Source organism: Lepisosteus oculatus, chromosome 4 (assembly GCF_040954835.1).
Source record: "Lepisosteus oculatus isolate fLepOcu1 chromosome 4, fLepOcu1.hap2, whole genome shotgun sequence".
Taxonomy (NCBI): Eukaryota; Metazoa; Chordata; class Actinopteri; order Semionotiformes; family Lepisosteidae; genus Lepisosteus; species Lepisosteus oculatus.
In genome coordinates this window covers 19,524,050-19,539,182 of record NC_090699.1, presented here as the reverse complement: position 1 = coordinate 19,539,182, position 15,133 = coordinate 19,524,050, and the positions used below count along the sequence as shown (strand labels likewise).

At 38.6% G+C, this 15,133-nt stretch overlaps 1 protein-coding gene across 1 annotated transcript; it reads right to left on the bottom strand.

The window, feature by feature from the left end:
- On the bottom strand, nucleotides 1-14,144 carry LOC102695329 (inorganic pyrophosphatase 1). The gene is made up of 11 exons (XM_015346223.2): nucleotides 13,970-14,144; nucleotides 12,628-12,692; nucleotides 7,951-8,004; nucleotides 6,202-6,321; nucleotides 3,658-3,744; nucleotides 3,308-3,434; nucleotides 2,822-2,949; nucleotides 1,964-2,049; nucleotides 1,396-1,465; nucleotides 849-888; nucleotides 1-375 (listed from the first exon to the last, which is right to left on the bottom strand). Exons 1-11 carry the CDS (start codon nucleotides 14,028-14,030, stop codon nucleotides 350-352), a joined length of 864 nt encoding a protein of 287 aa, XP_015201709.1. The 5' UTR covers nucleotides 14,031-14,144; the 3' UTR covers nucleotides 1-349.
- Nucleotides 14,145-15,133: the final 989 nt, after the last annotated feature.

Here is a 15,133-nt window from a genome sequence, read left to right as displayed (position 1 = left end):
TCTTACGAAGAGGAAAGGTTTTATTAAAGCAACATTGTAGTGCTTGCAGCTGCAGCTCCTGGGTTTTAACAGATTAATTACAATGATTGGAAATCTATAGCAAAAGAGTTCAAGTCTTAAAGGCTTTCATAAATAAAGTAAAACACAAGCTAGTTTTATTGTGACTGATTCATTCATGTCTTCCTAACTTTGATATTAATGGGAGATTATGTTATTTTCCACCATTGCCTACTTTTTTGATATGCTTAAATACATAAAACCTAATATTTAAAGACTGATTCAAGTACAGTTTCTAGGCAGATGACAAAGAGCTCTGATCCACCCTTCAGGTATTCCTCTCGGATCACTGCTATCCCAAATAGTGCCACTTGTCCACTGCAAAAAAAAAGTATTTTAAACCAAATTTTGAAGTGCATTTGTTGCTGTAAATCATCACATGGTTGGAGTATTTTATCTGATTGATTCACTCCATCATAAAATTAACAATTTAATACAGCTGGCATTAAATTAAGATTTCAACCCCCCAACTTAGTGCATGAGGGAAGGGATTCCTGGCCATTAGAAATGCAATTCACAGATAGCCACAGTATTTCATATGGGTCTGCATCTCCTTATTCTCAATTGTGAAAAATCTGGGAATAGATATCAGCCTTTTTAAAGTTTCCTGAACTACTTTGAAAAGTTAACAAAAAAACAAGACAATTGTATCTGAAGTTTGACCATAAAAGTGTGAAAGTTCCCCTTTACAACAACTGGGTATTTTGTGTCAAAGTAAGAGGCCAGTTTTAGTCATATCCTTTAACAAAAAATAGAAAAAATCCTCAAAAAGTTGAATGAATTGTACACACCTGTTGATGGAAGAGGTTCTGGATTTCCACAAGGACAGGTCTACAACAGCAAGGAAACAGACGTGACATCAGACAGTCTGACATTTACACTTCATACTTACTACTTAAAGTTCAGAATGGAAAAAAAACCCTTTAAAACAAGCATTGAGATATAAACAAAACATTCTGAACTTGTCAAAGTGATCTTTCAAGAGCTGCATCATGAAATAAGATCACCCAGTGGTATCACATTACGCTCTCGGGTTCACGTGGGTATGCGCCCTCGCCACTGCCGCCTCAGGTTGGCCCCCCCATTGCTGGAGACTCGAACCCAGGCCTCCAGCGTCACTCAACAGAGACCCAGCCAGTTGAGCTAAAGGGAAATCTCCTGTCAGCCCGACAGCTGTGGTCCCTGCTATCCACAGGGAAGGGCGGTGACGTCACCGCGCTGGGAAGCCGGCTCGCACAACCTCTAATGTCAGCCGTATGCGTTACATTACCATTTAAAATACCCACTACAATAACACAGAATGTGTGGACCATAACAGCATATAAGCAGAAAACTTACTGCATCAATAACAGCCTGAGCCTCTGCTTCAGAGCAACAGAAAGGACTGTCCGAGATGCAAGTGTTTGTACTGTAGTGAAAGAAAAAAATCCCATTTAAGATCTTTAACACCTTCCAGTTAGTACTAAAATGAAAGTATAAATCCAGCAAAGCTTCAGCTTCCAGACTGAGTCGTCTTATGAAGACGGCTGACTGTCAATGTTTTTCTATTGTCATATAAGTACTACGTGACCTAGTTTCTCTTAGTGACATTTCAAATATTTCAATGCAAAGTGCTTTCTTTCCGCTGCATTTTTTACATCTTTAATGCATAACGTACTTCAATCTGAAGTGAAACCAAGACTAACTAGTTACAAGTACTAACTACTCATATGTGCAGTGTATGACTTCAGAATGAATACCTGCTCTTTACAAACCTGGGTATCCACAGCTGGTCTATTTCTAGACTGCTGCACAGATGTAGTTCAAATATATATTTTTAATTCTCTTAAAAAAATCTGTTTTAGTAAACGGGGCTTGCAGAACCTGGGCCTTAAAATTCGGCCACTTCAAAATGTTAGCAACTCACCAGCTCAGTTCCCCACTGCTCGTCTTTTTAGACACCAGAGCTTTCCAAAAACCATGGGTGCTCTTTATGATCTCGATGGCAAAGTCCTGCAAACAAAGGAACGTAAATTTGAACCTTATGTGCATTAGCATCCACATGCCTAGATCTGCTGCACCTCGGGGCTACTGCAATTACAGAATGATTCCAATCAGCTCCCTGCTTCAAGAGCAGGCCACCATCAGGAGCAAATACTGATCATGCCAAATGCCCGGCTGAAATTTGTAGCTTTGCAGCCCACTTAACACAGTTCTACAGTGATGACCGATTTATATCATAATTGATTGATTCTGTGAATCTGCATGGCGAAGTGGAATTGTGGCACTGAGTAAGAAGAGCGTGACAAGGGACTTTGATTGCTGATTGCCTAATTAACACCACATAGAAATCGAACACATCCAGCAGAGAAAGTAATGCAGTTTCATCAGAGCAACTCATAGTATAACAAGTTATTTGAGAGCCCACATGGATTTCTGACGCTTTTGCAAACAAGTCATTATCTTATAAGTAATGCTGACCACAAGTTAATACAAAACTGTATATAACTAAAACTTTAACAGCAAAACACCCCTTTTAAATAAATCATTTCAGATGATGTCTTCTTAATCAGTCTTAAAGTAATTTCAGTTATGTTCCACTCAAACAGATATAATCCATTTCCTTGAAGCACAACACACTAATGCCTCTTCCAATCAACGATTCATATCATCACATTTTTATTAAAAACAGTAAACCTAATCTTTGTCATTACTGCTTCTACAAAGTGAATTCATTCCTCATGTCATTTAAAAGAGCAGAACACATTGTGCTCAGGTCAAGTACCTTATCTTTGAACTCGCCGTTAAATGCAAACTGGTTTTCAGGTTTGCCATCTGGGACTTTGTACTTGCGGAACCAGTCCACCGTCGCCTCCAGGTAGCCTGGTTTCAGCCTCCTGACATCATCAATATCTGAGAAGAGAAAACAGTTTCAGAAAGGTCTCTTTCTCTGAACTCCACAATCCCTTATGCACCTGATTTTTTTTTTATTTCCTCAGTAACGGAAACCACACTGTAGAAAACGGACTGTTTTGAAGAAAGAAAAAAAAAGCAGCAGTAGATGGCTGGCCAAGTCATTTTTCAGGCTATCATAATGGCATAAGTGGAACATAAAACAATCTTATTAATCCTGTGCCTCCTGAAAGAAATACAGTGATATACCAGAAGCATACATTTCTAATCGACAGATCACTTCCTTATGCACGTTGACATGCGTGTAGAGCTTTAGTGGTGCAGCTGTTGCACATCATCAAAGCCTCAGTTCTCATACCGTTAAGTTCCTTTGCTTCAGGGTCATCAATGTTGATTGCAATCACCTTCCAGTCTGTTTCTCCTTCATCAATCAATGCCAGTGTGCCCAAAACCTTCACTTTAATGACCTCTCCTCTGGAACACACCTAAAATGATGGCAAAAATAAAAGGCAATTAGACCTACGCGACCATGCCGGAACATGGGAACAGTACACGTTTATTTTTAAAAGAATGTAATTGTGGCAGTAATAATTACTGTTATTGTGCATCCATTTCAGACAATATCTCTGAATTGTTACCTAACTAGATAGGAATGATGACATCACTGTTGCCATTAATATTCCACCGCTGATACCAGTAATGAAATACCTTGCTGCCTATTTCACAGACGTCAATGGGATCGTTGTCACCGCAACACCCTGTGTCATCGTCTTTATGACCCGGATCCTCCCAAGTCTGCCGGAGTAGAAGTACAACAATCACATTCAAACAACCGAATCAAAGGCATGTTTGTGCCATTAAGAAAAACATTCTTAACAGATAAGAATTAAAGACTATGAATAGAACGGGATAGCTGCTGTTACAGAAGCAAAACAGCTGGCTGTTTCCACAGAAGATGGAAATGTAAGCTTGCATTTTTGTGATTTTCTAACACAAAACACAAATAATCACATACACAAATTCTTTGTTGGAACCAATGACCTTAAAACAAAACGTACTTCTGAAAATGTGGTATAATATGCATGGGAACATTTCTAAATAAGTGGAATCCTTCGAGCAAACAATAGGAAAAGTGTCTTTAAGTGTTCTAATGGGACACTAACTTTACAAGACCTCACCAGCCAAAGATGCTAATGTTTTTGTGAAAGTTAAGCAATATTGTCAGGCATGCACTTATCACTAGCTAAAGAGACACCATTATCCTGGGCAACTGGCAATCCACAAAATTGACATTATGTTTAAATACAAAGAATGCTCATGCGTATGCACTAAGATAAAACAGCAATGAGGCACAAGCTAGAAGAGCACCGTAACATCACATGCTATGCGAACACAATGAAAGAGCAAGAACTAAAGCAGTGAAGAGACGAGCAGTGATGAAAACAGCCCGTCGGAGGAGAAGGAGGAAGAGCCAGTGGAGAAATAGGAGAAGGTGGGGGGAGAGGAAGCTGAAGGGGGGAGAGTGAGATTTTGGAGGAGAAGAAGAAAGTAAAGTCCTCATTTGAGACAGAGGAAAGGGGAAGAGAAGGCGGAGGCTTGAGAAAGTGTGGAAGAGCTTAAAAGGATTGTTGAGAAAAAGACTGGATGATGGATGGAAAATGCAGATGGCCACAGAGAACAAGGCAATTTATACATCCTGCATTTCACCTCAATCAAGAGCAGCTTGGTTCTGGCCAAGCACAGGACAGAGGAGACCCAGGAACAGGACGTAGAGGAGTGAGCAGGGTGAAACGCGAGTGGACATTAGGAAGAAAGGGAAAGGGTTAGAGCAGAGAAGATAGCAGAGTGTGCGTGAAGTTTAGAAAATGAAGCAGTGAGGGAAAGGTGAGTGACCACAGAGGACACAAAGGTGGAGAGAGACGGCAAGGACTGTCTGTGAAGGAAGGTAGCAATGGAATTTGGTGGACTTGGACAAGGGAAGAAGATGGAAGTAGTAACAGGAGCAGTCAAGGGTTAGAGTGAGAGCAGGAGGGGAGCTGAAAAGGGCGTAACACAGCCCAGGAGCTGAGATTGGCGAGGCAGTGAACGCTGAAGACCCCTTGCATGTTCACGAAGTAGAGGGAGAGGGAAGAAAGGAGGAAGATTTGTTCACCGAGAACATGAGTGAACTGAGGGAGGGAGGGGAAGTTGCGAAAAACAATGAAGAGAAGTAGGAGAATTTACTCTGATGGCACAAAACTCAAAAGGTGGTAACAGAGAGAGGAAAAGAGAGAAAAGCCAGGAGGAAAGGAACAGCAGTTCCATGCCACCCCACCATCCAGAGAGACACGGGAATTTTACAGACTTTACAAAGCTCAGCTAGTACTTTCAATTCAGTAATTAGGAAGCTCAGAGTTCAAACCTGCACCTTCCCCTGGTTCAGTCCTGAGCAGTTTACTTTATTAAAGCCACAAGAATAAAGCCTGGCAGAATCCCAGTGATTTGTTTTACTTCGAACTACAAATAATGGACACAAGAGAGGCACAAAACAAGCTACAAGAAGACAAACATGTAAACTGAAAGCCTAAGACATTTTGGAAACTTTCATTTACCACTTTCAATTATTAACATAATAATGTTTAAAAAAATATTTTTGTGACAGATACAATACAAACGGGTTACATTAGTAGTATTTATTTAACAGTATCCCTGGTCACGATACAGGTTTGGTTTTGGAAATTCTGGTCAAGAGGAAAGAGTAGCACCTATTGATCTATTCTGGTAACCATAAAACAAAACGGATATTATAACCTTAGAGCAACAAGAATAATGCCTAGTATCAGGGGCCTGTCGTAAATAGTCATCCCAGGTGAATATTTCAAAGTCGGCAATGAAACTTGGTAACAGGGTCACAGTTGCAAACAAAAAGCTAATAAGCATGGTGGTTAGGAAACCCTTCTTTATGCAAATACTATGCGTATCTGGAAATAGCTTTCCAGTCAGGTAGCTGAGGCCCAAACGACTGAACAAAATATGCCTCGTATAGCTACAAAACTACCAAACGAGCAAGTACCAAATGAGCTTGTCTCATTCCCATTCTTCACGTTCATGTGTCCTAAGACTTCAAAATATAACTGAATAATAATAAACCCAGCTCTTATATTGAACCCAGTCTTTTTATTCCAATCATTCTCATGCGTTACTATTCCCCAGCATTACTTATTGCAAAAGCCCGCTGAGTCATTATGTCCGCCTGTTGCCATCACAACTTGCCTGCGGAATTGCTCCATAGTTCCAGATGTAGCCTTTATGAGGAAACACATTGGCAACATAACGCAATTTCCCTTTCTTCACGTCTTGCTTGATGGGGTTCAGAGCATCTTTTGTGGCAATCTGGAGGAGAATGAGGTAACAGTAAGACGTTCATATCACAGACGGCAGCAAATACATTCAAAACAAAAGTCCTAATAATCCAAATACTTGAAGACTGCTTCCTTCCACTGGGATAAGGTGGCTTCAAGGCCAAGTTAGATTAAGCCTTGAAGAAATTGGTTTATAAGACGAATAAATAAATTATTAAAGTGCTTGTGTTGTTCTATTCATGCAAGTCCATTGAGGGATGGAAAAGGTTGAGAAACACTTCTCTGCACTTCAGTGGGGTTCCTGGTTGCCACTAAATTGTCTGGGTAAAGTAATGCATTGCTGAAGCACATTTCCAATGTTCTTCAGTGGCAAAGACATTTGATATCTTTCAGAAATGGTGGACAGATTTTACATGGCTTGTCAGAACAACACAGAAACCTTTCAAATCTCTTCCTGAAACCTCAATGAACGAACGTAATAACTGCAGGCCCCTTTAATAAAACAACAGACAGAACATCAGAATAAAATGTCAGGAGGCTTTTTCTTTTGAAATCCAATTTCTCTTTAAAGGGCAGCACAACCGACACCAAGCAGGATTATACTTCTCCCAGCTGGAAAGAGATCAGAAGCTTTTCCTGCTGGAACCGTTCTAGCACATGAAGGTTCCCTTTCTTACCACCTTCATTACAATTCAAAGCAACAACTACACCCATAAAGCTGAGGTCTGTGGAGACACAGGGTACTGCAATGACATTACCGAGTTCCCCTAGGAAGACTCACAAGATTAGTCAGAACAAAAGGAAGGCCACATAGTTAGAATAATTGAGAATGCCTAAAGAAAAGCACTTGATTGTATATGTGCCTTCACTTCTTTAGAAATAGTAAAATTTTGCAAATCCAGATTCATAGTGTACATTACAGAAGTTTCTATCAAGAAGAAATATTGTAGCCCTCTTTATCATAGATCTTCATGAATTGGGTTGGAGTTCATCCAGGGCTCCATCCATCTATTTTCTAGCTGTTTAAGCTGTTCTAGCTGTTTAAGTTCCTATATTTCAAAATGATGTTATGACTCTGAAAACCAGCTACATATCGGTCTTCAATGGTTGGGTCAATATCAGAATCTGATCACAATAACAGCATGCTGTTGATTTAAATCAGCCCAAGCTTTGATACTTTCACTGCCACAGCGGTAAAACATCACAGTTCCCGCCTTTTTACTGGCTACCAGGAGCAAAATCTGAGCAGGACATGCCAGAAAGCGCATTTAATACTGAGATCAGGAGGCACTTTTTTTACCCAAAGGGTTAAAGAATAAGCTATTCAGCCATGTTTCAAGAAAACCCAGACATCTTCCAAGAAATGGCTGGATGACATCCTTGGATCCATTGCTTGCTAACTACCAAGCAGTTACCAAGCAGTTCTCCTACAAAAGGTTTTAAGCCCCTCAGGAGTGTTACATTTTGCTAACATGCTGCACGAAAAATGTCAAGACTTGTACAGCACAGTGGCATCTTCCAGTTACCTAAACCATTTGTGAGTTGTTGTGGGCAAATGATTTATATGGACAAATCTATCCTTCCAGAAGAACACAAGCACATTGTCTAAGTATTTGACATTCACAAAAACATGTTAAATGGTAAAAATAAAATTATATACCTCCATCTTTGCATTTGTCCATCGTGGCACTTCAACAACCATATGGAAGATGTTCTGAGGACAAGAAAAAAAAATACAACAGGAATTACTCCACTGGGTAACTGAGCCAAAGACAAACATATTTCAGGAATATGAAAAACTTTAACAGCCCAACAACTTCTATTTGCAAACAAATGTCTTGCAACCACTAAATATTATGGGCTCTCTAGTTACAGTAACATTCTCCTGCCCAAAGATTGTTCTAAACAAAGATGAGAATGATTAAATTTGGCTTTGTAAGCAAGACATTCAAGACAGAATTAGAAAATAATATTGGAAGCTAATGATTGTAAGTCCAAACTTTGCAGCCTACTGTTTGTACAGGCTAAGCATAACGCACCCTATGGAACAAAGAAAAATTTAAAATACCCAAAGAAAAAGCAAAACATAGTCCAAAATTTGTCCTGTTAAAAAAGTTGTTAGTGTTAAGCAAAACAAAGATTTACAGGCACAGAAATGTATTTTAATATAAAGAGATAAGGCTTCAACAGATAGAACTGAGGTAAGGTAGGTTTTATTTCTTGGGCTTCATGTTTACCCACTTAAACGAAAACATTTTCTTTGAAAAGTTGTCTGAAGTGGAAACTTAGTGGAACTGCATTAAAAACAGAGAACAGGAGACACAAGCTACCCTGCCATGTTGCTGAAGCCGATACTCGTCTAGCTACTTTCAAGAAACAGCTGGATGAGATCTTGGAATCATTTATCTACGAGCTGCCGTAAGGGCTAGATGGGCCAAATAACCTCCTGTCTTTTGTAACCTCACACATGTTTTTGTACCCAATAAGTACTTCCGTCTGACGAAACCTAGCCCTCTATACTTACTATTAGCAGATAAAAGCTCTGTTGCTTGGATACCCGGGTAAGTCATGTTTCATGATATTTTCAAGAAACCAGGTTCTTTGATGTCTACATGAACACTGCATTTCACCCAAAAATCCACCGTCTGGATTGTTTTAATCAATAACAAACATAAGAAATGAATTGCAATCAGGATTACGACTGAAATACGCTAGGCTGAGGAAGCTGCTCCTAAACATTCCCTATTGTATTGTACCTAGAAAACAAAATACATATTTTCCAATTTTCGTATTGCATATTCAAAATGCCAGCTAGGTTATACAGCCACGTGGCGTTACCAAGTGCATCACGATTTAGAAAAGCTTTGGCAACAGGTTGTTAAATTATTCTAAGACATTAAGAAAAATTACAAAAATTAACTCCAACACCCTGCAAAAGATTGGTGTCCCATCCAGGGTGTACCCTGCCTTGTGCCCACTGCTTGCCAGGATAGGTTTATCTTCCCTGCAACCCTATAATTGATTAAACAGCTAGAAAATAGATGGATGGAGTCCTGGATGAACTCCAACCCAATTCATGAAGATCTATGATAAAGAGGGCTACAATATTTCTTCTTGATAGAAACTTCTGTAATGTACACTATGAATCTGGATTTGCTATTCTACTTTTTTTTACTAATAAATTTTACTATTTCTAAAGAAGTGAAGGCACATATACAATCAAGTGCACTCTTGCAATTTGTATTCATTTATCGTTTTTACTGCCTTCATACACTGATTTTACTGTCTAAAAGAGTTTGACATTTTTCCTTGTTTCTTAATTTTGTAATCCTTCTAAATGATGAAATTACATACTAAAATCAGTAACTACCTCAACACCCTGTGTCACAACTTTAACAGCTCCTAAAAACCTATTTTGTAATAGAAACCTTTAAATACATACTGCATGATTACATTTTGACCCTTTGATGTAATAGTTTAAAACAGTAAAAACTGATAATATGATGAAAGCCAAAATAAAAAAAGAATCATGCCTGGTCATACAAATCTGAAACTTCTCTTTACAGACTTAAGATTTTTTGGCTTCTTCAGAACAAGCCCTTGTTAAGCTCCCAAATGTTAAGGTAAAATTAGCCCTAAAAGAAATATTGCTATTTTGGAACTACCATCCTCTTTACAGATTAGTGTCTTTTTTAAAATGGATACCAAACAGGTGGGAAAGGGTCAGTGTATCAGGGGCTTTAAGTGCTCTAGTGGTTGCTAGGAGATTAATAATCACAGAAGTACTCCACAGCAAATTTCAATTACTGTAATGCTTGAGAAGCACTTGCCTTCAAAGCTAAAAAAAAAAACCAAGAGCAGCAAAGTGAAAGCAACCAAATAATAAACATCTATTTCCCCATTGCTGCTCTCAAATTGTTTTCCTTGTTCTACAGTAACAATAATTCTTGCTTTATAAAATGAAGTACAGGGTAAAATGGTGACAGTGTCATCATGTTTTCAGAAAATAAAGCATCATTTCTACGAGGCCAAAAGAGAGAGAAAAATGCCTTCACTGAAATAACAAATGTAAATTTATAAGAGCTGAACACCCCTTGCCCGAAGGGAAGAAAAGTTACATCTGAGCCTCTGAAAGAAAATCTTAATAACAGAAGGCATCTGTCATGTTTCTCGGGTATTCTGCCATTTTCTGGTAAATCCACTATTCAGCTTCTACTTAATAAATCAGTACACATGCCCAGCTAACAATATAACCTGGTTCATTTTTTTTGTACCGTTGACAGAATAGCTGCACATGCTCGGAAAGTAAACTATTGCTTTTACAAACATCTAGCAGCTTGAAATTTCTACCTTTATGTGGGATTTGATTCATTTTGACTAAACAGCAATCTTCAGTGAAAAGCTGTATTTCTACAGTGTGCATGCTGACAGGGAAAAGCTCCTTGACTGCAGCAACAGGTTCATCAGACAGCACTCAAGAAGCTTTCAAACCCTCAAGCAGACAGGCCACCTGGAAGGGACCTCAGACAGACAGATAAACACCACATTTAACATAATCCTCATCATCAATTAAAAACAGATATGGGGCCTATGAATTTCCACTGGGGTAGAAGAAAGATAAGAAAACGTCGATTTACTTAACCAAGCAAGTGTTTCTTCTCAGATACAATGGCTGAACCTACTTGATTTAAAAAATGAGACTTTGCATCTGTTTGTGCAGTGCAGAATTTATTGGTGGGAATTTGCTTTAACCTGACAGTTCTTGCCTGGGGCCATATCAAATTGGTCTTAAAGACTTCATCTGAAACTGAAACTCCTAACTGTGTTTTTTAGAAGTCTGATCAAACAGCCCCTCAAGGACAGAGACGAGTTTACATCTCTGCTGCTTGACTGGCAGGTACTTTACAGCTCAGAGCCTGAGAAGATGAATCAGTCCAAGACAGATGTGCTTCCAAACCTACACAATTACAGTATGTAGCAAACTCAGCAGAAACATTCCTTATGGCCACTGACTGCACTTCAATCTAGACCTGTCTGCTACTGTTTCCTTCAGAACAATATCCCCAATATCATCCTGATAGTTGTCCACTGTTTGAGACAGCTTCTTATTAAAAGTGGTTGAGGATGTCCAAATACCTCCAGAGGTCCTATTGATTTAAAATGCAATGCAGAATTAGTCCCGAACTGAAGCAAAGCTAAATCCCAGTCCATGCGATCACAAAAGAATGAGTTTGTTCAGCCATGATTGAATATCCAATCAAGTTTGCTGTAGATATTTAGTGCCAAAGCTTTAAAGTGAAAGTAGTATCTACGCTACTTTTTTACAGAATTTTTACACATTTTCAAATGGTTTAAAAGACTAAACTTATTTCAACATGTACAATGTAATAAATCCGTGCACCCTAAAAATACCGTAGATCTCAAAATCCTGAAAACGTAATGGTAAAACCTGTTAATGTATGCTTCTGGAGACTTTTGTTTGACATAATAAGCACGTAATGATAAAATTCAATGCATAATAAAATGCCTGACCATTTTTTCCCAAACAACTTTAAAAATTTAAACAGCCTAAATGATTCGATGTATTAATTCAAATACATCTTAAAATCTGCAGCCGGCAAAAGGGCATATTTATGCATGACAGCGTTACTGTCTGCAAATTTAAAGTTCCTATGAATGTATTCATAATCTACATTTAAAAAAAAAAACCTTGCTAAGTATTTGTGTATGGACTAGTGAACTCTAGAAGTATAGGTATGACTCACTCAGTGTCTCTTACATAAAACCATCGCTAGTAATGTGGTTATTTCAGCTTTAATAACAAGTGGAATCTTACTTAAAGCAAGAAGATTCCACTGCATCAGAAATGTGTGGCTAAGGATGTCACGTAAGGTTACTGTTTATACCATAAGAAATCAAGATATAACAGAAGGTGTCTCTCATTGGTTTTGTCTGATTTGTTTTTTACTTCTGCTGTAAGACTGCAAAGTCCACTTTGGAGCTGGACTCATTGACATTAAGTAACAAACACTTGTCACGATAAAATGTTAAGATTGCTAAACAGAAACTACAACCTTTCCTCTCCACACAATGTCTAAGGCTACAGAGTATGTATAGCATATAAAAACACCTTTGCAACAACGCTTCATAGCTGAATATTCTGCTAAATCCTAAGCAGATAACTGAATATTAAGCAGTGCAAATTCAAATTTTAAATCTCAAAAATACACAAGTGCAAACCCATACTAACAATAAGCGAGCTTTTTCTCATTTATATCCAGTTGTACAGCATCTTAGGAAATATTAATTAACCACTAGATGTAACAAGATACTTTACCTGAGTTTCATTCGCATAAATCGGTATATCATGGAATGGAGAAATGTACTTTCCTTTGGAGTCTTCTGTAGGAAAACAAAATATCACCACACAATCACAAACCTTCTAAGAGAAAATTCTCAATTAATGTCAATAACGGTTTAAAAAGGAGTGTTGATTGGTCTGTGGAAGGAAAACACTTCTCCAAGAAATCCCTCTCAATAAGGCCAGCCAGTAAACATACTGTATAATCAAAGCCACGTTTCTTATGATGGATAACTAACGTAAAAGTCTAAAAGTGGAACTGTGAGTGAACAGATGTGAACAGAGCCAGTTTATTGAACTACACTGGGGGAGACTAAGGCCCCTTTGTTTCTGGGGACAACCAGGAGCTTCAGCTGAAATCCCTGGTTTACAAGACTTAATTCAGGATGTGGCATTTAAAAGATTACAGTATTAAACTGAAAAGGGCATTTAACACTTAAACAGAACTCTGTGGTAAGAACATCTGAAATGCATTGCATATTGCCTCAGGCACCAGGCTATTTTACAATTCTATATTGGTAATATCCCTTCAAATTACCTTTTAACAGTTAAAAATTACAATTTAATTACAATAAGAAGTTGTATGACGTTCCCTGGTAAGATGCAATTTAGCACAGCCAAACACCTACGTATGTGCATGTGCCAGAGAAAAACCACACCACCACTGGCAGAACAGACAAACTCCACACAGGAGGTAGTTAAAACAGAATCCAACCCATGATTCCAGAGCTGGGGAGAACCCATGCCACCCAGCTCAACATTCTAATTTCTAAATCGTTCAGCATAAAACGTCATTATTACGAGTTAAGAAAAAATGTTCATTTTACAAAACAATTGACCGCATTTGGAGAACATAAAGAGAACATATTTATTGCGCTCTTCATGAATAAGGTGACCTTTTGTACAACTGTTCCGATTAATGGCGTTATACAGACTTGGAATCAGAACTAAGAAAAGTGTGAGGATGTTTGGTAGTGCGCACACGAAATTGAAAGTAAAACAAAAAAACAGGCTCATATACGAATACGAAACTGTAATAAAACCTCTTAATTACAAAAACGAACTCGCACAAGCGGGTAGGATAGGTATCTTAAACCACCGACGGTCCTCTCTGCACAACAAACGTCGGTGAATTACAAGTGTAGGTCATTTCTCGGCACGTCTAATACAAATGTTTCATACTGAACAAAGATTAAACGAAGTGCATGAGGGGAACGCAGGCCTGCTCAGTAATGAATGACTTAGCTGAGCAGCCTACACACCACTCAAACTCAGCACTCAGTAGGATATCTCTTATTATTTTAAAAGCTTTACTTACTTAGAAACACCCTATAACTCAGGGTGTTGGGATTTCCTCTCTCCTCGATGGTGAAGCTCATGATTATTCAATAAATAAGTTAAAAGTTTGTGATTTCCTTATAATGACAGCTAATATACCGCGACTTGGAAGTTGTGCCGGGCAGATTGCAGAAAGAGCACACAGAAAGCATGTGCACCACGCATGCGCAGTAAGATCGAGCCGCAATCTACGGTTTTGCCACGTCACAACGTGCTGCTGTTTCTGAACATAATTCGAGTTATTTACAAGTGGACGAGCAAGATAGTTACAACCATTGTATCCTCTGAGGTGACCATCTGTTCAATGCGTTTGAAGTCGAAATATATCCCAAGCATTGATCTTATACTGCGGGACTTGCGACTTACTTTATGAAGATAATTCTTTTTTTAAATTCATTATTGCAAATCCGGACTGGTTAGTGGGTACGAAAACTTCTGGGCACGTATTTAGGTCCAGCATAGACTATAGGCTCAGAGAAATTGATTACAGACAACCAAGGACCAACATAAACACAAATAAGAAAAAAGAGAACGCATGTTAATCTAAATGCATCTATTTTGCATTTATTTCATTGTCTTATTTTTATTTTAATATAACTGTATCCACACTACAGCTTTTATTAGAATCCAGTTTTACACAAGTGTTTCCAAACAAATCACACTTATTTGCTATTCTGCAGTGCTTTCCCACAAAAATTAACACGCATAATAATAAGCTTACTACTGTGAGCATTTTCAGAAAAGCCATGGACTCAAACTTGACGGTGACTACTAAATAATACTAAGAAACATCAGTTAGAGAAATCACAGCCTTAGGACCCACGTCTCCCGTTTGGTCCGAGTCTATGCACACCTTAGCACTGACGTCCTCATGTGTCTCAGGTGACAGATAATAATAGATCGTGTTGCTGTTGTTTACAGTCTGTGCTGCAGGCACACAGATGGGCTCCCGGGTGTTAGCAATAAACCAATTAAGACCAGGATTAAGAGTCATGCCCACACTCTGACCTTTTCCCCTTGTGATGCCACGGTCCTTCTTAAAAGTGTTGCTTTCTCATCATTGTGTAGTTATTGGTCCTAACTAGGAGTCGAACTACGGATTCCTTAATAAAGAAACAAAACACCACCAATCACACAAAGTATT